The sequence below is a fragment of the Coptis chinensis genome, chromosome 1 (assembly GCF_015680905.1).
Source record: "Coptis chinensis isolate HL-2020 chromosome 1, ASM1568090v1, whole genome shotgun sequence".
NCBI lineage: Eukaryota > Viridiplantae > Streptophyta > Magnoliopsida > Ranunculales > Ranunculaceae > Coptis > Coptis chinensis.
The window spans coordinates 15,046,535-15,072,340 of record NC_141456.1 but is presented as its reverse complement, the minus strand read 5'-3'; the positions used below and the strand labels follow the sequence as shown (position 1 = coordinate 15,072,340).

At 37.6% G+C, this 25,806-nt stretch overlaps 5 protein-coding genes across 10 annotated transcripts; 2 read left to right on the top strand and 3 right to left on the bottom strand.

Moving 5' to 3' along the window:
- Positions 1-177: 177 nt before the first annotated feature.
- On the bottom strand, positions 178-9,579 carry APC2 (anaphase-promoting complex/cyclosome 2). Of its 5 annotated transcripts, XR_015213033.1 has the most exons (18): positions 9,180-9,579; positions 9,035-9,115; positions 8,763-8,961; positions 7,865-8,115; positions 7,580-7,651; positions 5,545-5,789; positions 4,546-4,962; positions 4,196-4,397; positions 3,864-3,978; positions 3,660-3,742; positions 2,641-2,760; positions 2,384-2,472; positions 2,216-2,297; positions 1,976-2,040; positions 1,712-1,897; positions 1,042-1,110; positions 743-962; positions 178-651 (listed from the first exon to the last, which is right to left on the bottom strand). XR_015213033.1 is itself a non-coding variant. In XM_086593298.1 (17 exons), the coding sequence occupies exons 1-16, from the start codon at positions 9,414-9,416 to the stop codon at positions 840-842; spliced, it is 2,571 nt and encodes an 856-aa protein (XP_086449424.1). In that variant the 5' UTR covers positions 9,417-9,579; the 3' UTR covers positions 178-651; positions 830-839. The 5 variants fall into 5 exon arrangements, 1 of the variants encoding a protein (XP_086449424.1); XR_015213030.1 differs by lacking the exon at positions 1,976-2,040; XR_015213031.1 differs by lacking the exon at positions 1,976-2,040 and having other exon boundaries at positions 781-962.
- A 397-nt stretch (positions 9,580-9,976) lies between these two features.
- Positions 9,977-11,708, bottom strand: LOC147522414 (phosphopantothenoylcysteine decarboxylase HAL3a-like). Its single transcript, XM_086593338.1, has 2 exons — positions 11,277-11,708; positions 9,977-10,495 (listed from the first exon to the last, which is right to left on the bottom strand). The coding sequence occupies exons 1-2, from the start codon at positions 11,619-11,621 to the stop codon at positions 10,199-10,201; spliced, it is 642 nt and encodes a 213-aa protein (XP_086449464.1). The 5' UTR covers positions 11,622-11,708; the 3' UTR covers positions 9,977-10,198.
- A 386-nt stretch (positions 11,709-12,094) lies between these two features.
- LOC147522413 (mitochondrial uncoupling protein 3-like) lies at positions 12,095-13,879 on the top strand. The gene is made up of 2 exons (XM_086593309.1): positions 12,095-12,585; positions 13,166-13,879. The coding sequence occupies exons 1-2, from the start codon at positions 12,223-12,225 to the stop codon at positions 13,700-13,702; spliced, it is 900 nt and encodes a 299-aa protein (XP_086449435.1). The 5' UTR covers positions 12,095-12,222; the 3' UTR covers positions 13,703-13,879.
- Positions 13,880-14,927: 1,048 nt separating this feature from the next.
- LOC147522412 (putative F-box protein At5g55150) lies at positions 14,928-15,749 on the top strand. The gene has a single exon (XM_086567711.1). The coding sequence runs from the start codon at positions 14,928-14,930 to the stop codon at positions 15,747-15,749; it is 822 nt and encodes a 273-aa protein (XP_086423837.1).
- Positions 15,750-16,972: 1,223 nt separating this feature from the next.
- Positions 16,973-19,899, bottom strand: LOC147522411 (putative complex I intermediate-associated protein 30). 2 transcript variants are annotated; one of them, XM_086593327.1, is made up of 8 exons: positions 19,741-19,899; positions 19,550-19,663; positions 19,423-19,473; positions 19,243-19,334; positions 18,558-18,638; positions 18,212-18,310; positions 17,531-17,715; positions 16,973-17,279 (listed from the first exon to the last, which is right to left on the bottom strand). In XM_086593327.1, exons 1-8 carry the CDS (start codon positions 19,790-19,792, stop codon positions 17,273-17,275), a joined length of 681 nt encoding a protein of 226 aa, XP_086449453.1. In that variant the 5' UTR covers positions 19,793-19,899; the 3' UTR covers positions 16,973-17,272. The 2 variants fall into 2 exon arrangements, with proteins under 2 accessions (XP_086449453.1, XP_086449460.1); XM_086593334.1 differs by lacking the exon at positions 16,973-17,279 and having other exon boundaries at positions 17,527-17,715; positions 19,741-19,888.
- Positions 19,900-25,806: the final 5,907 nt, after the last annotated feature.

The following is a 25,806-nucleotide window of genomic DNA, read 5'->3' as shown; positions in this document are numbered from 1 at the left end:
CTTTGACTTCTAGGCTCATCAGCATCGGATTTTTTTTCCCTCTTAATCTGAAGAGTAGTACATAGATACAACCACCGGATGCTACTTTATTTTCAGAGCATGAGACCGAGCTGGAGAATGAAGGTGTGCAGTGAAGAACATCCGTGGCAAAGCTTTAAAGAACTAAATGGACAAAAATTGAAACTGATAAATAATTTTTGGATCATATACACCATTTCCCACATCATAAACTTCATGTCTTCTAGTACAGCTAACACACACAGAGAACATTCCCTTGGATACACCAACATCATTTACAATGATTACAAATAGTACAGGCCAGTCGTTTATATGTTAAAGATGCCCTCCGGATTCATGACCCTTCCCGGAGATGTGTTGAAACTTGAAAGTAAATATGTTCATATAAATACCTCACTTTCTGCAATATTCAAGGAATACAGTAGAAGTACCCGCTGAAAACTGCCTCAGATTTGTTCTTCATAGCATCACACAGTATTTCAATGCAACTCAGCCAAATTATACGGTTCCAGAAATCCAAAAGCAGTAGGATTAAAGGAACTTACAATTGCCAAAGAAGATTATCTCTATCGTAGTCACTAATGATTGGATGGATGATGGTGAGTACATTGATGCCAGTAGGTCAACTTAATCCTGTCATACATGGAAAAGCATGTCTGATCAGGATGAGCTAAAAGAAAACATATTGGAAAAAGACATGACTGGCACATCGGTATAGAATTACTTAAAATCAAGCATCTCTTGCAGTATAGAAGAACTAACTAGATCCATTTCTGAGTGGTCGCTCCTTATATGAGCAATTATCACCTACACATCTTTTGCTACTTTCTCAGATAGTACATTCCATCTCTAATCTCCAACTTCTCTTCTGATACAGGACCGGACAAGAAGCTTTGAAGTTGTTGGAGTGACTTGTCATATGCAGGATCTGCTGAACAGAACATCTGCGATAAAACACTGCTTCTAGTTAGTAATGGTCAACGTAACTTCCTTACACTAACAATAATGAAAGCGTCATTTTACCTTAAGGGTATTGTGAATTTTCTCCAGTGACATGCTTCCAAAATTAGTGAGCATCCCCATGATAAATTTCTGCGAACGAACCAACTTTTAGTTAACACTGAATATATTGATATAAAATGGTTGCTTGCACAAAGTTCACAGACTTCTCATTGCACCGAGAAATTGCCACAAACTATGACTTCCAGTCTGATGTAGTCTTGAGTTTTGACATTTGAACTTCTTCTGCCCACTGCACGGACTTCTAAATTCATGGGGAAATGACAGATAAAGGGGATGGGGGAAGTTATATTGGAGAATTCTCCATGAAAGCTCTTGAAGGTGGTGAAAAGTTCTCTTGTATGCTTCTATATATGTCATGAAGATTTTCCACTAAAATGAGTTTACCATGAAAAGATTCCTTGTGCAATCAAAACATATTTGGTCAATCATAACAACTAGTGGAGTTTTCACAAAGGTCATTAGAAATTTCCAAAACGATGCAGAATTAGCAAGCAGTTGACATGACACTAATCTAATTAGACAACAAGGAGCCCAATCAAAGGATGCTGCTAGACATGCCTTATGATAGCTAAACATAGGAGCATGTTCATTCAACCAAACCTAAACATTTGGGTAAGGTCTTGTTGACGTTCATGACATGAAGCAACAAAAGAGGGAAGGCAATACAAACCTCATACACCGTCATCTCTTTCCTTAGTTGCTCCTCAAGAGACGCAACAGATGTCTCTCCCTCCTCATCAGCTGCTAGGTCTTCAAAGGGAGAATTGGTAACACCATTCCGACTATCAACCATACCATCCACAAGGGAAAATATGTGGTTATCAGCTTCTGTACCAACTGATTCCACAATAACACCCTGGTAACACCGCAGATATATGAATACAATAGACAACTTAAGTATCTTATATAACAAGAGTGGCAGCTAAGTTATGACCTTTGTGAGCGTGTTCTAAAGTCTGCCAAATGAAACTAGAAGACAAATGAACCACCTATATCTGTCTGATTAAATGAAATACAACAATTATGCAAATGAAAGTGTAATGTTCCTAAGTTATGGTCTCTCCCAAAATTTATTGTACCAAGGAAAACATAATACTATGTCAACCGATTATGACAAGCAAATAAAAATATATCTCAGATCTCCTTTTACCAATCAAAAAATTCTATAGCATACTTTACTTATCCAGAAGTTTATCCTCCGATTTAGCACATCTAAGGGAACACCAATGGCAGCTGCAAGGTCCTTTGAGCTCCAACTGAAATTAGAAAAGGAAGACATAGTCATAACCTAATGGATTGGCATTCATGTGGTCAGAATGGTGACATATCCCTTTCAACCTACCCTGCTTGATCTTGAAATTGCATTATGATAGCTGCGTGCACTGGAGCAACTGTAAACTCCACTGCTCGATCTCCGAGCTCTAACTCCAACTGAAACAGAATAAATTGCAATAATTATGGTCAAGCAAACAGAAGGCGACTTTCTGGGAATTTGGCCATAACCAACCATATCGGAGAGGAATCTTGACCACACAGTATAATAGCTATTGTATAAAAGCAGACACCGTGTGATGCCATCACGTTTTGCAAGTGTATCACCTTGACTGTACCGAGGTTTTTCTTCCACAACAACTTGCGCGGAGTCTTAATTTCATTGTATCTTTTCGCATAATCAGAAAGCAATTGATCCATAGCCTCGGGTATGTTGACTGACTCATCCTGCATTTCCAAGTCATTGTAAGAAACATCTCTTTATATTTAGATTGGAAAAGCAACAAGAAAATTTCTCCAGACATTTACAAAAAGCCTAATATGAAGCTTTGAATTGATATTAAAAGCCTAAAGAAATATCACTTTGGGAAAATTTATTGAAACTCGATGGTACCACAGCCAACTTGAGTTCACTCAGATGACATTTATAGCGATCAAGCCTTGGAAGGTAGGGTACAATGTCTTGGGTTCGATTCCCACCTTCACCAGGTAAAATGGAACTTCAGGGATTAGGGAAAAAAGTTCCTATTTAAAATACGTTCTCTCAAAGAAAAAATTGAAAGCCAATATCATAGTATCATCAATTATGAAGAATAAATTTCTCCTTTTCCAATAAAACATTCTTCTCCGAGAACTTTTTGGAAATTCCAAGTATCAGAGTTTAGTAGTTTAGGTCAGTTTATTATGGGTAGTAGCGTTTATGTTGGTTTAGGACTTTGGCCTATAAAAAGTGACATTTATGATTGATTGCACAATAATAAAGTAGCGAATATTCTGGAATACATGGTATCAGTTATCTACACAGTTAAAGGCGTTGGTGCTACCTAGGCAGGAGCGAGGCACTAGGAGTGAACCTAGACAATAGGCCTATGCTATCTTTTGATTTCATCACATTGTAGCAGAGTTGTAATTGGTAACCAATCACTCTTTACTTTTCCCTGAAAGCCAAATCCCTTGAACTTGTATTAGTGGCCAAAAAAATGAACATAAAGATGTCCATTGTTGAGACAGCTAAAATCCATTCATATTTTCAGAAAGTTTCACTACCCTCTGTCCCGTATTAACAATTTCGAGACTTTTATTATATTTTTATCATGAACTACCGGTGCCAATATTGTTCTTATTACCTGTATGGGTGGCCAAAAATTGGAAGAAATGATTGTAGCATCAAGAAGATCTAGAGAAACTCCAGTCTCCCCTTCATCCGCACCTGAAAAATGCATAAATCAAGTAAGACTGTTGAAACCTGCTATAGAAGACTTTTAGAAAAGTTTGCAGGCACAACTGCACAAGCATCTGCATGCACACATAGATATGTATAGAAGAAGTACCTCTCTGAGATGGATGAGCAATTGATACTTTTATATTGGTATTTATCCTTTTGGAATTAATGAGATCATTAAGCATGATTTCACACCTCTGCATACTGCTCTCTCCAAAGTGTATCTGAAAGGTGATAGAAGAAATACATGCATCAAACATAAATGTCTGCCGAAATAAAACAACAGATGTAAAGAGTCCAAACTGATTACTGCAAACAGCATGCCCAGTTAAGACAGCAGCATCACCAAGCAGAGCAAACAATAATAATTATTATTATTATTATAATAATAATAATAATAAAAGGGTCAACAGATGTAGTGCCAATAGTTCAGTACGCTACCTTGAGGAGTTCTAAAGTGCGTATCTCAGAGTCGATGTCATAATCAGATTTGTTGAGAAGCTTTTCTGCAAGCATAACACGATATTCATTAACGAGCTGATCCTTTGAGCCAATTATGCCAACAATCATCCCAAGTATGTCAATTTTCCTTCTATTCCTGCTACCCTTCAATGGGTCAGCCTCTACAGGATCAGGTTCCCAGCTGCAAAAATGACAGCACCAAGTAAAGAAATATTTTCCTTTAAGCAAGAAATATATATCTGAACTCCACTAGGCACACTACTGAAAGCTCGTGACTGACATTAATTTAATTTATTGATCAAATAAATATTTGAAATATATGTACATACCGTTCAGCATTTATCCATGCTTGCTTGTCGTCAGAATTAAAATCATCATCACAACCAGAATTCTCTTGGTTTTCCTCATCTCTATTTAACTCTTCAAGAAGGCTATCCCCAGTGTTTCCAGGTCCATTGGGACTTCCACCTGGTCCATCAGTAAGCATGGTAACAATGCATTTTATAGTGTCTTTTCTCCCTTTCAGATAATCCCTTACTGGTTCGCCTACTGCTTCAAGGAAAACACCTGTTGGGTCTATAATCCTGAGTGCTTTGATAGTTGAAACGTATTGATGCAGTATGTCATTGGTTGAGGCACCAGCAGTTAGCAAACGATAACGCAGAGAAGATATGAATGAATCAACAAGCTTTGAATGTTGCCCAGTATATTCAAGACACTGCTTTAGATCTTGAATAGCAGGAGAACTGCAAGAGTCATAGTGTTCACGTGCAAGCATTTTTTGATATGCGCTTCTCAAAAAAAAAATTATATACATAGATAGATACATATAAAGAAGTGGAAAGGTTCAGAACGAAAACTTTCATGCTTTATTTACAACAATGAACTATATTGTTGGCTCCAAGGGGATGTTGTTTTGTAACAACCCATTCCATACAACTCGTCAACATTATCCCCACTTAGCTACCTAAAGGTCCCAAATCTCATTATGGGTGTGGGGTTTTCCTCAAAAGGCCTCAACTCTCTGGTCAATCACTTATGAAGTCTTGGATGTTCCTATCACATGTAGGACTAAACTCCTGGACTCCTGGCGCAACTTTCACCCTACTGGGCTAGGTGACTTTCCAACAATAACCCCCTTGGGCAATAACAAAGGGGAATCACCTTCTCAGTAGGGTAGTTCATTACAAGATTGCTAGGGAAAGAAAAAACAAGAAATGATTTTGCATATAACTTTCACAAGTTGATTATTCCCATGAAGATGCACATTAAATTCTGATTTCTGAAAGTAACAGATTCTAACAATTTTATTCACAAGGAAACTTTACCTGTCAGGATAGTCGACAATTATCTCAAAGAGCTTGCCTATTCTTAGATCTTGCAATGTTTCATAAGCAAAATATTCAAGGCGCAATTTCCATCTCACAAGTCCTTCAGAGGGAGCATCCATCCCAGGATAGAATGAAGAGGGGCGTGAAGCCAATGGTGATTTGAGACCAGATGAAGGGCTATCATAGCTGACTGATTCACCAAGATAGGCTAGAAGTGCGTATAAGAACTGGAGGGGAACAGCCTATAGAAGCACAAGTATTAGAAAGCATTTTCAAGCATCACTTTGTGTTGCAATTCAAAACAAGATGCAATAACCAGCATCATAGCATTGCGCTTGTTCACATGGTTCTCACAGATCATTATAAAGTACGACTTTTTACAAGTTAAACGCAGATAAAACTAAATGAGACTACTTGTACGGTTTGATGCAAATTTAATGTCTTGGGTAACCAAAGATTCATCCCAACAACAAAGAACCGACTGAATGAGCATATTGCAGTGGTTCAATCTGGAAGGTTCCAGGGTCGTTCCTCTGTGAATGAATATACCCTCAATCCTTCTCAATACTATGATTGATATAGGGTCTTATTTACCTTCCTCAGATTTTCAAAAGACTGTTATCTCCATTCTTAAGTTTATCCTCCTACTACTTCAAGTGATCAAAACAAGTTCCTATTGTGCAACAAGGAGGCCACATTACAAGGATCATCCGTGTCAACTTATATTTTCATCATTAGATATAGTTGATACAAATTCAATTACTTCAAGCCAACAAGAGTCTCTAGGCTAAGAAAATATGTATTTCGAAATCAACATTGGCCATTGAGCCTATATAGGATAAGTACCCAAGAAATTTCAGCATGGACAAAACATTAGAATATATATATATATATATAGTCATTCTCTAAAAAGTAACTACTTAAGTTAACTTAAAATAAGTATGCAAGTAAAATTTCACCTATAAAATGAATTCAAATTTTTTGTGGTTATGATGCACTCACCATAAAGATCATCTCTACAAAATTTCAGCTCATTTGGATACCTCCAACATAGATAAAAATTGTTGTAATCTTTAAAAAGAAATCTAACGGTCGAGAAATGTCGAGTTTTTGCTATAATTTTTTGCCAATGTTGGAGGTTTCCAAATTAGCTGAAATTTTATAGAGATGATTTTTATAGTGAGTATATCATATCCACAAAACATTGGAGTTGAATTCATTTTCTAGGTGAAGTTTTACCTACGTACTTATTTTAAGTTAACTTAAGTAGCTACTTTTTAGAGAAGGACTGTATATATATGTGTGTGTGTGTGCCATACTTCGATTTTTAGAACAAGGAAAAAGAAACTCTGAAGTTCAAGTGCTTCTGTCTAATACTCTAATGCGACATTAAAAGGAATAAAGATCCCTAAATGGACTTCTGTTTAAGGAGGAAGATCTCCATGGTGAATCCATTTATAAACTCCTTGTGTGCAATCAATTGCCAAGAGGGATTTTTGCTGCTGCCTTTTCATTCATCCTTTTAAAACAACAATTATCAACATATAGAAACGATGCACAGACTGACAGACGTGTCAATCTATAGACTTACTGAGATCAGTGTGTGTACTTCATGCTGTGGGCTATGTTTGTCCATGTCTTTCTCCAATACTTTCAAAAAGAAACTCTCCATTAATTTTTATTGCATATCATACAACAAAGTGAAATAAAAGGTAGAATCAAACATGTATGATGTAATGATGTCTCCTGTGGTAAGATACACAGTTGTATAACATGCATAATGAGAAAACAGATATCAATTTATTCATTTAATTACAAAATTAATAATATGCACGTAAACCACACATAATTTAATTATACACAGCAACCAACGCACAATAGTGTGTAGCGGGGTTCGAACCCCAGACCTCTGGTATCATCACCCAAATGTACAAGACAGCTGACGCTATTTGCATTTAACATCAATAATAAATTTTGATCACATGAAACCATGAACAAGCTACCCTTATTTCAACAGAAACCAAATGTTTACCTGAATCCACTCTTTTATGGACTCCAAAACCGAACTCCTGTAATCATCACCAGCCAATTCGTGAACTTCAGTCTGCCACAAAGTAAAGATGTTAAAAGAACTGTTGCAAAAGCGAGACATTAGTAAGAACAACTCATTGTATACAGCTATCATAATGGATAATATACCAGACTTACATTACATGAAATAATTTGGGTTTTAAATTCATCTACTAGGAAACACCAATAAAAGGTATGCTTGAAAAGAAGAGCGTAAGAGACATCCACTCTGTAAAGAAACTCATACCCTCAAAAGAACAAATATAGCAGAAGCATAGGCATCCTCGGTCATAGATGTAAACCCAAGACTTCTAAGATCACGAACGACTTTACCAATGTTTTTCACTAACTTATTGTTCTCTGAAAGTTTTCTTCCATGATAGCTTTCATCAATATCCATTCCATCCCTAGCTTGATATTCATTAACATCTTCATAACTTCCAGACATCATACTACTTAGCTCTTCCAACCTCTCCTTAAAATAAAAGCGGAGCATGTCTACAAAAATATGGTAAACAAGAATAAAACTCATGATTAGAATTCTAATAATGGAAAAGAGAAAAAGAACAAGAACTAGAAGAAAAAAAAAGTAGATGGATGACGTGACCAGTGGACTAAATCTTATTGAGCAACATAATAGGTATCGGGGATATGGTACTAGTGAAGTGGCGCATAACAGAAAGGACATAGTAGGAGCTAGGAAGCATGACTTCATTTCCACTACAAATGGATACATTTATTATCCAATCTTACATGGACAGGCCATAGTGCGATAATTTAAAATAATCTGTGTCGGACATGTGTCAACGTATCCGGCGGCACACACACATATTATAAAAGATGTACCTCAACCTTTGGTAGTTTGCCGTGTTGGACACTTTGTATCTGCTTGGATACGGACACATGTATCTGTGTCAGTGTAACTTAGCTATTATCTGGTAACACTCTCACGACTTCTGGAAGGACCTAGTCATTTGAAAATAAGTTCTAATAACATATGTAACCTATCTATATATAATTCTATGGTGGAACAGAATGCATAACATCTCAAAACAATATCAGCTCATCAGCATTAAAACAGAAGTACTATAATAGCTTATAAGACACAAGCAATGGCAACACATTAATCCAATAAAGTAACACACCAGAGAAATGGTGAGGAAGAGTAGTCATAAGAACCGAAGACACCATCAACCGGTACCTAGTAAACAAACCAACCCTTTCACATTTCCCCTCCGTGACGCTTTCATTATACGACTGTAAAGCATGTACCAGCATTAACAAACACTTTTCCTGATACTGTTTCTCCAAACATATCACTTCCAACGCTTCACACAACACTTCCTGTATATGTAACAAGAACAATTACACTTAGTACAAACATAAAAACACCATAACCGAAACAACAGTTGCTCACATTCAAACCGGAAACTGAAATATCAGTATACGTATCAAAATGCCGCCAAAATATCGTGGCTCCATTTTTCTGAAACGTCTCCTAGAAGAAAAACATGACGTCAGCAAAAAGTTATAACTTGAAAACAAGAGTGTGTAAAAGCTACCTGGAGTGATTTGAAGAAGTGGTCTTGAACGAGAGAAGTGAGACGGTGTTGAATGAGGACGTGGACATGAGAAATGAAATCGGACCCGACTGAAAGGTCACCTTTGTCTTTTAGTAATGATTCAGTGGTGGTACAGAAACCGCTCCAGCTGGTTAATATGTCTTGAATTGATTCGGTGCTTATGGAGTCTAGGATATTTAAGTTGTGGTAATTTGATGTTGCTGCTTCTGTAGACATTGGAAACCCTAACTGCTTACTGTGTTTTCAGTGAGACTTGAGCGGGAATTTTAGGTTGCTTCTATTAAGTGGTTTAGTGTGTTACCAGGTAATGTTTTGTTGATTTGATGAAAAACACCAATAGTATCTAAGTGAGAAAGAAAAAAGAAAAAGAATCAAAACTGTTAAAACTTTTCAACCAATCAGTTATTAAGTTGGATATGAAGTACTAAATATTTACATTTGTTTTAAATTGTAGACATGTGTAGGTTTCACCGAAAATTTGTTACCATCTGAATTGGTTATATTCTGAATTGGATTTTGAATCTGGATTAGAAGTTTGATTAATATTGTTCTAATACTAACAGTATAAACAATGAATAGTAAGAGGATAGACCATTATAACTAAAATAAACAATAAATAGTGAGATAATAGACTATTATAACTAAATATTTTTGGAAGGACCTGAAAATGATCTCCATGCTCATCTGTCTCCCCAGAACAGTCATTACTTCAAACTGTAAATCCCTTTTTAGGGTGTCTTATTGTCTAATGTAGTCAAATTCAAATAACAAGATAATTGGAGTCTCAAGAATAAATACGACAATGTTTTAAAACATATTAACGTTACATTGAGAAATGAAACAGGGAATTGGAGCCCGAGAATGAAATCTGTAATGCAACTTTTGCTATGTTTAAAGCCAATACACAACAGCTCTTGTAAGTATAGAACACTAAAATCATTTGTGATTATGCTGCCACAAGGCCAACAAGTGATACTACATTACTAATTATTAGGCTACTAAAGACCGTTCCCATTACCAACAAACTGGGCTGGAGACTTGATTGAAAGCATCACGGTAGAGAAGATTTGAGACGGTTCAGCCATTGCACCATTTCCATAGTCTCCACAAGCCAATGTCTTTGTGATGGGAGGTATTAGAGTAATACCTAGTCCACTAATTGAATCAAGATGTCGTGCAGTAAAAGGATTGCTCCACATAAACGTGTTCATAGCAGGGGCAACGAAGAGTGGCTTATCAAAGTCCCATGCTCGAACAATGCATGTCAGAAGGTTATCACACAATCCCCCAGCAATCTAGATGAGAACACAATATCAAAGACAAAGTCAGAAAGAAACCTAAAGGAAGCTCGAGCAAGAAGATCATTTATATAATGCAAAGGCCACTGGAGAAATAAACTTCAAAAGAAATGTAACATCTTCATTATCCTTTATTTTCCTTTTTATCTTCTTTGTTATTGTGAAAGTTACTTCAACTTATCCAGTTCAGTTTATAGCTTGGTACTACCATTAAGAATCACACTCCTTTTTGCCTCCCTTCATTTTCAATAATATTCCAGGTGATGTCGTTTCAGAGTTCAACAATCAACTCCTCGAAGGTGAAACTGAAATCAGTAATTCTGTACACTCTACGAAACTTCTAACTTGCCACTGTAACACCTATTGTTCTATCAAACAACACCATCTTCCAGATTCCTCTTATAGTTGATTCTATGACTTCATTATCAAATCTCAAAATCAACAAATCACATGTACATAAGATAAAAACAAAATCTAGACATTAGGTAGGAATACGTATTACATCACCTTACAATCCAAAATCATTAGAGTTGAACTAACGAAAGATTGATATTTAATCAGACTACAAAGACCTTAAGGTTCTTATATCTACACAATTCACAATTTTAAAAGACAGTCTTTTCATCCAATTAGATGTCGTGATTCCAACGGAAGTTATTGTCACTAGTGCATTGTTATCAATCAAACCAATCTAACATTTCTATATCCTCCCCCACCTAGCTTCAGCAGTTTCCATTACCATTTAACCTTGCCATCTACTATGTCAGAGAGACAGTACCTTGCCAAGAGTATTTGCAGAAAGCGGTGCAATGACCATGACATCAGCCCATTTACGAAGCTCAATATGAATCACACTATCTCCAATTTTCTTCCAACTGGACCATTCATCCTCATCAGTGTAAAGAACAACATCCCTAGGAAGAGATGTTTTGTCAATGAAATGTAGAGAAGACGACGTGGCAACGGCTTTAACTTGTGCCCATTCAGAAAAACTATGGCACAAATTCCCAAACTTAATAGCAGCTACACTTCCACTAGCTGCTAGCAGAATACGAGGTTTTCTTGGTGCTGTAACATTCTCTGTCTGCTCTTTTTCCAACTTAACTGACTCTGAATATGCCATATAACCTAATAATATCCAAGTTTAGAGCCAATCTTTATTACTTCTCTATAGGATTAAATTTTAACTGAATATTAAAAATCTTCAACAGTTTCAGACAATTACTCAACAACACATTGATTACAACAACAAATTTCGGCTTTAAAATAATAGATAATTTTTTTTTTTAAATAAATGAAATATCACTGATTAATATAAAGATATGGATCTCACCTGAGTAAAAGAAATCACACGTCTTGTATTCGGGTTCGGGTTGTGTAGTGGGAAGTGGGGTGAGACGATAGACTATTATAACTAAATATTTTTAGGTAAAACGGGCATATAAATAAAACTTTACGAATATTGAATAATCAATACCATACTAAATAGGGGTTAAGAATATCACTTAAAGAAGGCAACCCTTATATACATGGGGTATTGTGAGAAATGAGTTGGTTCAGGTACTTCAAAGTTACTATTTATCTGGCAGTTCAATTAGGTTGAACATTTGGTTAGATAAACGGCATGTTCCGAAATATACATTTCGAAATTCCGCGGCAACAAAAAGACCAATAACTAGTCTACTCCCGGGAGTACATTAGCGAGAGTCGTGTGAGTTTCCGCCATGAAAACAAGTACAGCAAAGAAAAATGAAAAAACAAGAACAAAAATCTTACTAACATCAGTATCCGCAATGTTAGCAGAATCGACAACATTCCCACTAGACATAACGAAAACAAGACTCCAACTCCACGGTGAATCATCATCAACTCGTGGTCCAACCAATGCATTTCGAGTTGCTTCAGAGATTGTTAAAACAGATGGCCTCTTTGGTCTTTACATGGGCTTATCTCCTGCTGTTCTACGTCATATGTTTTATACTCCTATAAGAATAGTTGGGTACGAGTATTTGAGAAATAATTATGTGGGAAATGATTCTGTTTTGGGTAAAGCTTTTATTGGTGGAACTTCTGGTGTTATTGCCCAGGTAAAGTTTATATATATATATTCATTTGATCTGTTTACAAACTCTTGAATGTTATGTTTTAGATATTCATTTGTTTCATGTTGTTTTGAAACATGGATATAAAAGAATAAAAGATAATGACATTTAGAAAGATGCTTGCAGTGGGAGGTCGTGTGCTGCCATTTAAGTCCACCTAGAATAATTGACAATCCGCCTACTATTACACTTACACCACCACTTGGTGGAAGCACCAGATGTTAAACTTATACATGAGCATCATACTAGAAAGATGATTGATTCCTATCACTGGAGACCCCTTTACTCCATATACTTTATTGTGTGGCTATATCTTGTTTCTGTTAAAATTAATTTTAAGCATTACATTTAGAAAAATGACAAAAATAAAAATAAATTAAGCATTACTAGTTCCAATTCTAATGTTTCTGAGCTTATCGTATATTATTAATATTAGTGATTCATCCTTTTTTCCTGCTGTTATCCCAGAAAATCCTCATTTCATCTAAATCATTCTGTGAATGTAATTCCCCGACCCACCTGATATGCACTTTTACTAAAAAAAATTCTTTCCCTCAAGATATAGGTTGTGGCGAGCCCTGCTGATCTGGTAAAGGTGAGGATGCAAGCGGATGGTCGCCTGGTTAGCAAAGGTTTCCGTCCCAGGTACACTGGACCATTTGATGCTTTAAAAAAGATTGTGAGAGTAGAAGGTCTTGTGGGCCTTTGGCAAGGGGTTCTTCCTAATGTCCAGAGAGCATTTTTGGTAAACATGGGGGAACTAGCTTGCTATGATCAAGCAAAGCGTTTTGTTGTTCAAAACCATGTTTGTGATGATAATGTTTATGCTCATACCTTAGCATCTATAATGTCCGGTCTATCAGCAACTGCTTTGAGTTGTCCTGCTGATGTGGTGAAAACAAGAATGATGAATCAGGCTTCAGGCCAAGAAGTTACTTATAGGAACTCTTATGACTGTCTGGTGAAGACAATCAGATATGAAGGTTTGAGGGCGTTGTGGAAGGGTTTCTTCCCTACATGGGCAAGACTTGGTCCTTGGCAGTTCGTGTTCTGGGTATCTTATGAGAAATTACGCAGAATAGTAGGTTTCTCTTCCTTCTGATTTATGTTATTCCTTCGCCGTCTTTGAGGTGGTCTAAAACTAATATACTCATATGCTTAGCATTTCTGAACTATAGATGGAACTTCTTCTGAAGCACAGACACTTATGACTTATTTTTAGTTACATTATGCAATTTAAGGACAAGTATTTTTATTATGATTAGTATTGTTGTTTGCTTGTTTGCTTGTTTTTTTATATTAAAGGACACGATGTGGTTTGTTGTAAGGAACCTGAGAAACACATTTTCAACAGTTATAATTGTCTTGTGATGGTTAGAGTTTCCGGGTTTCGGAAGAAAAAGAAATCTGCAGATTGAGCAGGCCTGATTTGATAGAACAAACTCATAAGAAGTTCTGACTGGAATTTGTTAGAACTTTGGTATGTTTTGTTTCCCTAAAAATCAAATTCAAAGATATATATGCTTCGAACTTGCTGCCAGTGCCAAACTGAAACCAGAATTGCTGTTCTTTTAAATGTGATATTTCTCCTCGGACTTGTGTTTAGTCCGAAAAAAGTAATGGGTTGATTTGGTTTCTCGGTTGGTTGGAACTTGGAAGACAATGGTTTGACTCCATGCAAATTGGCATATTTTCGACCATGTCTCAAGTCTCAAGACAAGGGCTGTAGAAGAGGTAGTGCAACGTCGTAGGAAACCGTTTAAGTGTTTACCTCAGAACATTTTAAGATCATACTTTGTTATTGTGTTTACATCAGAACACGTTAAGATCATACTTTGTTTTTGACAGTTTGATACTGATCAAAACTGCTCTGTCAATATGCCATACGTCCCTAAGTTTACTCAAACCTTAAGGAGTATAGATTGACTACAGCTCTACAACTAATATCCCTCACGGGCTTTATTAACTGAACTCTCTATATCTAAACATGAAATTAAAAGAAACCCAATCAAATTCCTCAGAAAGACCATGGAGCATAACGAGGTTAACTGGATTGACCTTCCAAGCCATATTCTACTTCTCATCGCCGAGAAGCTTGTTGACATCAAGGACTACATTCGGTTTGGCGTCGTGTGTTTGTTTTGGAGATCTGTTTATATTGAAAATCACAAGTTTAAGCACATCATACCCCGTCAACTTCCTTTGCTAATGCTGCCTGCTAAACATAACAATGATAAGCGTAGCTTTTACAGTCTGTCTGAGAAACGTGTGAGCAAATTCCAGCTGCGAATTCCCCATGATAGGTACTGCTACAGCTCCAGCCATGGATGGTTGGTTACTGGGCGCCAAACTTTGAAGTCTCTCTGTTTAATCCTTTTTTGTCAGTTGGCAATGAAATCCAACTCCCCCCTCTGACAACTTTTGAAGTAGCGGAAGGTGATAAAATTAGGGATGTTCACTACGTTTGCAAGGCGTTTCTATCTGCAAACCCGGCATTGAATCCCAATTACGCAGTCATAGCTGTTTATAGTTTTTATAGAAGATTGGCCTATTTTAAGCCTGGTGACCAAGTATGGACTTCCCTAGATCCCAAATACCAGGGGATTCTGAATGTTCTGTATTGTAATGACCAGTTTTATGCTCTAGACCACGTGGGAACAGTTTTTGCATTTGATCTAAATCATTATATTTTCCCCAAGGTATCAGTAGTCTCACCAACACCACCTAGAAGTAGTGCTGGTCATAGAAAGTACATCGCCGAACTGTCTGGGGACCTGTTGCAAATTGTAAGGAAACGCGATTGGAAGAAAGATGGGCCAGCTTTCTTCACTGTTGTATTCGAAGTCTTCAAGCTAGATCCCATTAGCGGTGAGTGGGTTGAGGTAAAGAGCTTAGACGGACGTACGCTGTTTCTTGGTAATAATTCAACGGTGACTCTCTTGGCTTCAGATTTTCCTGAATGCAAGCCAAACCGTATCTACTTTACAAACGACTACTTGGAAGCATATCCTTATCGAAAACCGGGTGATCCTGAACCACATGACATGGGAGTCTTCAACTTGGAAGATGGTAGTACTGAACTTCAATACTCAATGAAGGAATTTGAGTTGATCCATCCGCGTGCCATGTGGATCGAGCCATCAATATAGCACAGGCTATGACAATGGAAACACCTTTTCATCTCCACACCCGGCGGAGAACAAGTTGTATTTGGAAGATTTCTTATTAGTTTAATTCAACATCATGTGTTTATATACTGAATTCTTTAGTAGTTTTATACTCTAGCTAAAGTGAAGAATTGGATATTTTATCCGTCATGGTTTCTTCTTTCAAAAGTTTTATTTAGGCAAAATTGCAATAAGAACTACTTTTCGCCCAAGGAAAAATTCAGATGTTCTCTGTTCACAAAATAGAGAATTCAACAAAGGGTGGTGTACATACGCGTAGTTTGAACTTTGAACTAGTAATGGCAGATACTGATAAGCTGAGTAGCTGACACTACAAAGCTGAAAAATCAGCACACTGTTTCATATATATTTCAGATTTTCAGCAGAGTGATATTTGTGGCATTCTGTACTATAAATTCAGCATTCAGATTTCTGAAAATCTGAAACCACGGGACACGGGAGAACATTGCATGCGGAGGTTGAGCTCCACATCTCCACGCCGCAGAAGCAAGTTATCACATTCTCCTCCTCGTCAACAAATTCAAAACGCAGTGTTGCATGGTTTCTTCAAGTTCACTGATTATATATCCTCTGTTGGTATGTTGGCCTGTTGCTCCAGTTTCCACCGTTTGGGTGCTTTTATTTGAGATTCGTATTACTAGTGCTAGCTTTACTTCTGCTTGTATTACCTTATTTATTTATGTACTAAGTCTTGAGTAGGTCAGGAGCTATGGAGAATAAAGATGTCGACTGGCTGGAGACGTTCAGGATGCAGCATGTCCGGTGATCTGTTTATATTGAAAATCACAAGTTTAAGCACCTGATACCACCTCCATTCCTTCTCTATTACCAGACCCCAAGTTTATACAGTCAGTCGAAGCAAAGGATCTGCAGTTCCCAATTGCGCACAACAGATACTGCAAGGGTTTACCCCACGGATGGCTTCTTACAGCAGATGAAACAAATTATGACATCTTGCTCCCTACTAAATCTTTTCTTGTCATCCAAAAACAAAATTCAACTCCCCCCTCTGACAGTTTTTGACGTTGATGAAGATTATGAAATTAGTGATGTTAACTACCTCAACAAGGCATGTCTTTCTGCAAGTCAACGCCCATTTATGCAGCCTTGGCAATGTATGGCAGACGTGGGAGATTGACCTATTTCGTGTCCAACAACCGTTATAGATAACACAAAAACTTAAGTGCAAGAACTTCAGTAATCTTACCTGGTATATTATTTCTAAAGATTGAGGAGTAAAATCTCCAATAAATATGGCTAATACTTTGCGAGAGTCCCCAATGTCAGAAAGGTTGCAAAAACTGTTACATGGTTCTTTTTTGAATAAGAAGCTGATGAAAACGAAACTTTTCCAGTTCAAATGTACATATTTTTTCACTCCAAATGTCTAACCACTTGGAAGTCTAATTCAACTGTCAGCTTCCCGGAATTGAGTTGCCTCCGCCTTATCAAAACAATATCTATGAGCCCAGACCTAATCCACATTATTGCCTGCATTCAAATAGATTCACAGGGAGGTAATAAGTTTTCTTATAAAATGGAGTTTGCGCATGAGCTGTCAGTATTATACCATGCTATATTATAAATGAAATTCTAATTTTGTTAAAAAGAAATATACCATGAAGTTGCTTCATGTTTAACTGGAATTTACAGTGAGACAACAAAGACATGCTATATTCCCCAAAACTACGTAGTTAGGGACTATGATAATAGAACTTAACACAGTCTAACAAGTAACTTACTGTGCTCTCAAGGCTTTGATCCAATCCATTTCCAGTTTAAAATCACCAGGACCAGATTTAGCACCAGCAAAACCACCTCCGGCGTTCACAGAGAGAGACATGCCAACTATTCGTGACGGATTCATTTCCATCTTCGCATCTATAACGTTCCCTCTCCACGTTGGTAAATATCGCTCGAGAGGAATCTGATAGTTTTTGTATCAGCCAGCAAACAAAAATTGAAGCACATTACTTCACTCATAATGGACATTAATTAAAGGGTTAACTAGTATTACCCCTGCACTAGATGAGCCAAATAGGACTCTCCCCCCTACCCTACACATCCAACACATCCAAGTCAACTTGAGTGTGGAAGAGGATGATGTTGTCAATTTCAAACTTGTCTTTTCTCACAAACACCTTATGAGATGACAAGCTTTATTGTTTCCTGTCTAGTAACAAAATAAATAGTCACCTAAAACTCTGAAAGGCTAAGAGTGTTAAATGACTATGGCTAATTTTAGCACCAAAGAAACCATAGTTCATGATATCTTACTTACTTAGTTACTTAGTATAGATAACACGTAACAAAAGTGTAAGGATATAATGTCTGATGGCATCTTATAATTTGCAACTATTTACAAAGATGTTAGTAATTTAATGCATGTAACAAGTCATTGATCAGCAAAGTTTGGAGCTTGCCTTTGTAATATACCAGTTGTCTTTAGGTACAAAAACAAAAGCTTGCCATGAATTGTCTTCCTCCTGCCCCGGGGAATTTACCCAATTCTCTGTGTATATCTGCATTTTATGAAAGGTGCAAATATTTTAGAGCTTACAAGTTCCGCATTCTATACTGCGTATCTACCTTTCATTTTTTTTTTTATTAAGTCATGAAGAAAGAGGGCCGTGGAGATATCTGGAACTTACCATCTTTTCCTTTACTTATCCTTTCTACACTTGTTATTTTCTTTTCCCTCTTTTTTTTCTAATTTTCTTTTGCATTTCTTATTTGTTTAATATTCTTGTGACGAGAAAAGAAGCTCACTGTAGATATGTAGCATCTTCCATCTCCTTTAAGCTTTAATGCTATTGTATCATATGAATCCAAGTCAATGAAGCCATCGAACTGCACATAAGATACACACGAAAGAAGAAAGAAGATCTGTCATTTGTAATGATTATAGTACCATAATACATACTTAAATATATGGAGAGGCTGATGAAAATTATAGTACTATTCCAAATGCTACTCCATAATCAACATAATAGAGTGACAGACCCAAAGAACAATAGAGCATACAGCATACAGCATACAGCATACAGCATACAGCATACAACATCTATTTAGCGATGCCATCTAAAACACCTGCAACAACATTTGATGCACCACTTCATGCCCTCAAATAAGGGAGGGGTAAACTCAATCGACATTATTCTTCCCTATGCAGTTTCTATTTGCAACTCCCATGTGGGAAAATAAGTAGGACCTTTCCTATAAACACATTTACGTAAATAGAAAATAGAAAATAGAAGATATTAATGTAAATTTGCAGTAAACATTTAATGAAATCTAAGACAGCTTGGTCACTCGTTCAAGTCAAGACCACAATGAAGGTCTACCATCGCTTAGCAGTTTACATGACTCATATGTAGCGGGAGTCAGAACTCTAATTCCATATATCAAACCCAGATTTATATGTGAATCAGGTGAGTGAAACAATAAGGCTCACCCTCTTGGACCGCATTCCACAAAAGCCGCTACGGTTTATTCTCCATTTCGAATCCTCAGTTACATCCATAGAAAGGTTACCAGAGAAGATCCCTACAACGTAACATTTGTTTTCCCATGTGGAACACAAATTAGTTATAAACTAAATTTAGCTAACACTTGAGTTATAAAATTATATTACCTCTTGGTTCCCTCTCAGTATCATCAATCTCCAAGGACGCAGTTGACAACCCTGAAAAGAAAACAAATAAAACATTACAAAACTTTGACTTAAACAATAGGCAGAGGCAGTATATTTAAAACAATACCTCCGTACTCGGAATCAGAATAAAGATGCCACCTTTTAACCTCCTCCTTGGAATTAAAATTGAATATATATCTTTCACTTGGTGGCATTAAATCATCAACATTCCAAGTAAGAGCTACATGTAAATGTGAACAGCAACCCAACATTATAATAAATCAAATAAATAATCAAGGATGGGCTTCTTAAGAATACCTTTTTTAGTTGCATCAATTGTTGTTCGTAAGAGGGATCGAAACCTGGACATCTTTGTTTCTTTGCCCCTCAATTTTGGAAAGCTTGCAATTGAGTGACACAGAGAGACTGAAATGTCAGCTACTTGGGCTGTCTGAAGTAAAGCCCAATCCACTAACCCAGCCCAATATTTAGCCCATCCATCAACTGCTACTTATGGTTTTTGAAGATGGACCCTAAACAGTTAAAATCGGTTTTATATCCAATTAATCCGGGATTTAATCGGTTTTATATTAAAATATACAAATATATAATTATACCTTCAAAATATAAAATACCAACAACATAGAGTCTAATAATACTTTCAAAATACATCACAATATTTGTTTTGTGTTTATTTTTATTCTAGAGTAAAAAATGCATACAAATGGAAAAAATAAAATTAGAAGACTACCATTACCAGAAAGATGGGCTTTTCCTATTTGTTTTTCTATGTAAATATTTGATAACGTAGACCAGTACCAAAATTTATTGAATAGTTATGGACAACACAATTGCACAATAACAAAACTTCATGTGATAAAAATTGATGGGAGTTGGGTGAAGAACCAGCATATGATAAAGGAGCACATTGTGGATTATTACACTAACCTATACAAAGAAACAAACATTGAAAGGCCTACTCTTGATGGGCTTGAATTTTCTACCATTGGCACAGATTTGTCAACATGGATGGAGAAGGACTTAGGAGAAGATGAAGTGAAGGCTTGATTCATTGGCGGACCGTCAAGACCTGATGGTCTACCTATGATTGTTTATAAGAAATGTTGGTACTTCATGAAAGATGAGATTATGGCAGCAGTCAAGGAATTGCAAAATAATTCTTTCATCAATTGGCGGCATAACACGACATACATCACCTTGGCCCCAAAGGTAGATGGTGCATCCTCGTTATCAGACTATCGTCCTATTAGTTTGTTGGGTAGGATTTACAAGATTATGGCAAAAGTTGTAACCCTCAAATTAAAACTGGTGATGTATCTTTTAGTGGGTGTGTATCAAGGGTCATCTCTAGAGAATCGTCAAATTCAGGATGTTGCTCTTGTAGCAAACGAATTGATAGACTATAGAAGAAGAAGTGGACCTGGTCGGTCCGGTTTTGCAAACCGGATTTTGTGAAAGCCTTTGACAAAGGTGAGTTGGGCGTTTGTAAATTATCTTTTCGAGAGATATGGGTTTGCCGAAATGGCGATGGTGGATCAGGACTTGTCTCTCCACAGCCCACTTTTCGGTGCTCGTCAATGGAAGTCCTGCGGGCTTTTTCACTAGCTCAAAGGGCTTGCGGAAAGGGGATCCCCTATCTCCCCTCATCTTTGTGTTGGTGGCTAAAGCTCTTACTAGAATGGTTTTGAGAGCTCAAGATAGGGACTTGATTTCAGGTTTCAGTGCATCATCTTCTAGCTCTCTGATTCCTATACTCCAATATGCAGACGATACTCTTATTTTCATTGATGCAAAGGATGAGCAAGTATTGAACTTGCTGGCAATTCTAATGTGGTTTGAAGCGGTCTTTGGGCTCCATGTGAACTTTGGAAAAAGTATGATTTTCAGTGTGAATGAGAAACTTAATTTTCTTGATTTGGTAAACCTTATGGGTTGATGTAAGACCCCTATTTTATATTTACATTATCTGCGTACCAATATTTAATATTTTCTGTATTTGACTGTATTTTCTGGTCAACGTGCTAGCATGTGGAATACCAAATAGTTAAGGAGGGAATACTAAATAGAAATTTCGAATAATGATAAGATAGGAAACTAGCATTTTGAATTTTGAATGGGGGTAATTTATCTTTAATTTTTGGTAAGCTTTAAATAAAAAGGAAACAAGTTATTAACTTAAGGAACATAATATATATGATACTGTTAATAGAAATAATGTTTCCATAGTTAGGATATAAGAATACTTAGTAATTTGGAAGTTAAGGAGAATATAGGGTGTCTCCGGAGAAACTTGTTTTTCTGGAAAAACCACGCACAAAACACACACAAACTTAAAACGGAGAAGAACGGGGGATTTTTAAGCGAGCTAGCTGGGATTGGTTCTCTCTTCTTTCTTCGATATTTTTTTCTGTTGCCGATAACACGAAGGGTGAGTAGTTTATTTTTGGTTTTCCCCCGTTTATGGACACAATGGAATCGTCCAATATAAAAAAAACTGCTACTTCATATTTCGTTTTCATATTTGGTTTTACGCTCTGTTTTCTCTTCAAAGAGTATCCTTTATATGAATGTTTAAAACCTTAGTAGATTGGTATTACTTGTCAACACCATTAGGTGGTGGGGGAAGGGAGGCGCGAGCCCCTAACCTCCTCCTCTCAAAAAAAAAAAATTATTTCGCCATTACTTGCGTTCTTGAAAATTTTTGTTTGTGAATTTATTTTACGTGTTTGAACTGTTTTGTGGTATTGTGGGTTGTTGGGTTGAGGTATGGTGGTAGTAGAGAGTTTGTGGGGGTTGGAAAAGCTCCAAGAACACTAAGGGCGGTCGGATCTAAGAATTTTGAAGTGTTTTAAAACTGAAAATCGGTGGTTGAGTGGTGAAATAAAGTCGTGGGGGTTTTTCACCCACATAATTTTCATTGGGTTATTAATGGGTGGTGTGTGAAGGCTTTTGGGGGGCTGGAAGGAGCGGGCCGTTCTTGGAAGGGATGACAGCGAGAGCGATCCAGTGCTCCGTGTCACCAGTTTTTTAGTTTTGGGACTTAGGACTAATTAGTGGGCGGACCACATTAGTTTTGGTTGGGCGGTTTACAAGATTTAGGTGGGCTTTGGTCCTAAAATTTGAATTAGGTTGCATGGGATCTAGTTAGAATTGAGATTTCTAGTTGGGCGGATCGGTTATGGGCGGGTTAAACCGGGTCGGTTTAGCTAGTTGCTTAGGACCAAGGTTTGAACTCTTTTTAAATATGGGTTTGGGTGAGGACCGAGAAAATGACCACCGGTTAGGACCGTTATTTGTTGACCCGTTGACTTTTTCAAAAATGTTATAGATGGTATTTATGGACCCATCCGATGATAGGATGTGGGTGACTCTTGTATAAACTTGTTTGTCAGTATCTAATATAGATTTGACGTTGATCTTGTGTTAATATTGACACGTGAAGATAGAGAAATTTTAAGATGCATAGATATATACAATGGAATAAATTACGTAACGAAAATCCTAGAACCTGACTACCACAACTCATGTGATTTGCCTTGTGTGGGCGTATGTGATATGATTGACCCATGTGTTGGGTGTATATATAAGATGTGATTGACCCATGTGTTGGGCAATCGTAGCCGAATAGTGGCTTGATTATTCCGTTCGCAAAATAGAACGATGATGCGCAATATTTTATGCCGAATAGGGGCATTACTTACATAATTGCTTCCGTGTGAGGATTTACAGTGTCGCGGCATCCCGCTCGGGTAGTTACGCATACGGAGTGGTTCATTATGTAAGGGGAGGCATGTGGATGTACATGTTCGGCGTTGGGTAGCGATTGTGGTAGCCAGGAAAACTAGGTAAAACATAGAGACGACGTGTACTAGGGACACTTGATAAATGTTACTGACATGTTATTTTTCCCTTCGGTGTGGTTAGCAAGTTAAGTTTCTATTTATGCTATGTTTATCACAAATTGCTTTGCAGGAGAGTGGGTTAAACTAAATTATTCTTGCAGAGAGGACCCACTCTGCGATAGAGCATGCATAACGGTAAGTATTATGATGCAAGAAGTTTTTACTCATAGTTAGAAGCTAAGGTGCCTTTATGAAGGAACTAACTACCTTAAGCTAAGGCGCCTCGATGGAGGAACTACCTGCCCTGTAAAGAATGAAATGTTATGTATATCTATATGGTTTTTCTAAGGCTACTCATACCAACATTATTTATAATGTTGACCCGATTTGCATGTTTGCTAATCGGTGTGTTCTTATATGAACATAGTCGATCAGCCTGGACAGGGTTAGGCGATGTTCGGTAGAAGGTGGCCCGATTTTCGTGATTGATGTTAGCATTTATTTTCAATAAGATGTTGTTTCATTTTTCCTCAGAGATGTAGTGGAATTTGTTGGGGACATATGTTTAATTTATTATTTTTTTTTGGATTATTAAGTGAAGAAGTTTGTAACTTAATTCCGATCACAAATATTCATAATGATGAGTGGATGGTTTTGAGTATTTTATTGTATTAGTTTTCCGCATGTGTTATTATTCATTAGGGTTATGATATAGATTGGGTTTTGAGGTTGTTGTCACATCTCGGATATCGAGGAGTCGGATATCATTTATATTATCTGATGTATCGAAATTCGGGGTGTGACAGTTTGGTATCAGAGCATTTGGTTAGCTTAGATTGGGAATGTCTAAGTGATCCTCGGATGTGGATTATAGGTTATAGTGTTGAGTGTTTTGGGGTTTTACGTGAGTATTAATAAGAGTTTTGTTTGAACTGTAGATCATGGTTGAGACACGAGCTAGCAATGGTCTTTGAACACATGTAGGAACGCTCATCCGGATGACGGGGCCAGTTGATTTCGGCTCCCCGCAGTCGCGCAGACTAATCCGAGGAATCATAATGATCCGTTTGCTAAAAGCGTAATAAGGACTTTGCCAACTGGGTGGTAAGAGGTTCGCCGGAACCCTTGCCCCTCTTGTAGCCGAGGCTTGGCTTAAAGCTTCTTGAGATGATTTTCAAAGCGCGTGGATCGGCGAGAGGTTGAGAAGCGAGGAGTTGGCTGCCCATCGGTTGGACGATGCAAAGACAGTTAAGTGGATGTCTATTCTTCCACATGTTGATCTTGACATGATGTCTTGGTGAGTCCCGTGGGAGAAGTTTGAGGCTAGGTTTATTCCCGTGTGCGAGGGAACGAAAAGCGAAGAAGAGTTTATTGACTCAATGAGGCGAAATTCGGCAATGAGGTTGAACAAAGATGTTACCCGGTTTAATGAGTTGTCAAGGTTTGCTACTTATTTGGTGGATACTCCCGAAAGAAGAATAGAAAGTTTATCAAGGACCAACCCTTACTTGTCGAGGTCATTACTTCCTTTTGGCAAAGACACTTTTGACCGAAGTTTTGGATCTTGCTTTGATGTATGAGGAGCGAGAACAAGGAGTTTCGTGAAATCGAGACAAGGGTAAAGGGAGGAGCTAGTGATTCCAGACATTCCTCGGACCACATCGTGGTCATGGTGGGACGGATACAGTCGGGCTGGGCGTATGGTCGAGGAAACAGGGACCCCAACAGATCCAGTAGACCCCCCCAGCAGGGAAATGGTTTCGAGGCGGGAAATCAAGATGTCGAATCGTCGGTGGGAATCAATATCAGAATCGACCGGGAAATGGCAATCAGAGACAAGTTTACCAAGGTCAACCCCAGCAGAATGGACAGTTTAGGCCCCATATGGCAGCTCTTCCGGGTCCGAGAATTTTCGCCCCACTTTCAGGCAGATGCTATAAATGTGGACGACAGGGACACCAGGCTATTACCTGCCCACATGAGTTTAGGGCAGAGCAGGGACGACAAGGACAGGCACCACCAGCTCGTGCCTTCGCCAGTATTGCGGGGCCGGAAATGTAGCAGGTACTTTTGCTACACCTCATAACAGTCTTAGAGTTCTATTTGACACTGGTGCATCTCATTCTTTCATTTCTCGTCAGCTTGTTGAAAAAGAAAATGTTAGAACCACCCCACTCCCTAAACCTTTACGTGTTGAAACACCATTAGGAGGTTCAGTGACTTTGTATGATTACTGTAAGGGCTTTGAGATCTCTTTTATGGGTCGTGAGTTCATAGTAGACCTGGTAGTTTTGGGTTTCGAAGGTTTTCACTTCATATTAGGAATGGATTGGTTAAGTAAGAACTATGCTACTTTAGATTGTGCTGCGAGGTCCATTTCTTTTAGTAGCCCGGGATTACCATTTGCCACTTATGAGTGTGGTACTCGGGGAGATTCGGTGATGTCTAGTTTCACGTATTCAAATGGAAATACCGAAAAGGACATTAGTCGCGGTGGAAGTAGTGCTGCGATTATACCGAC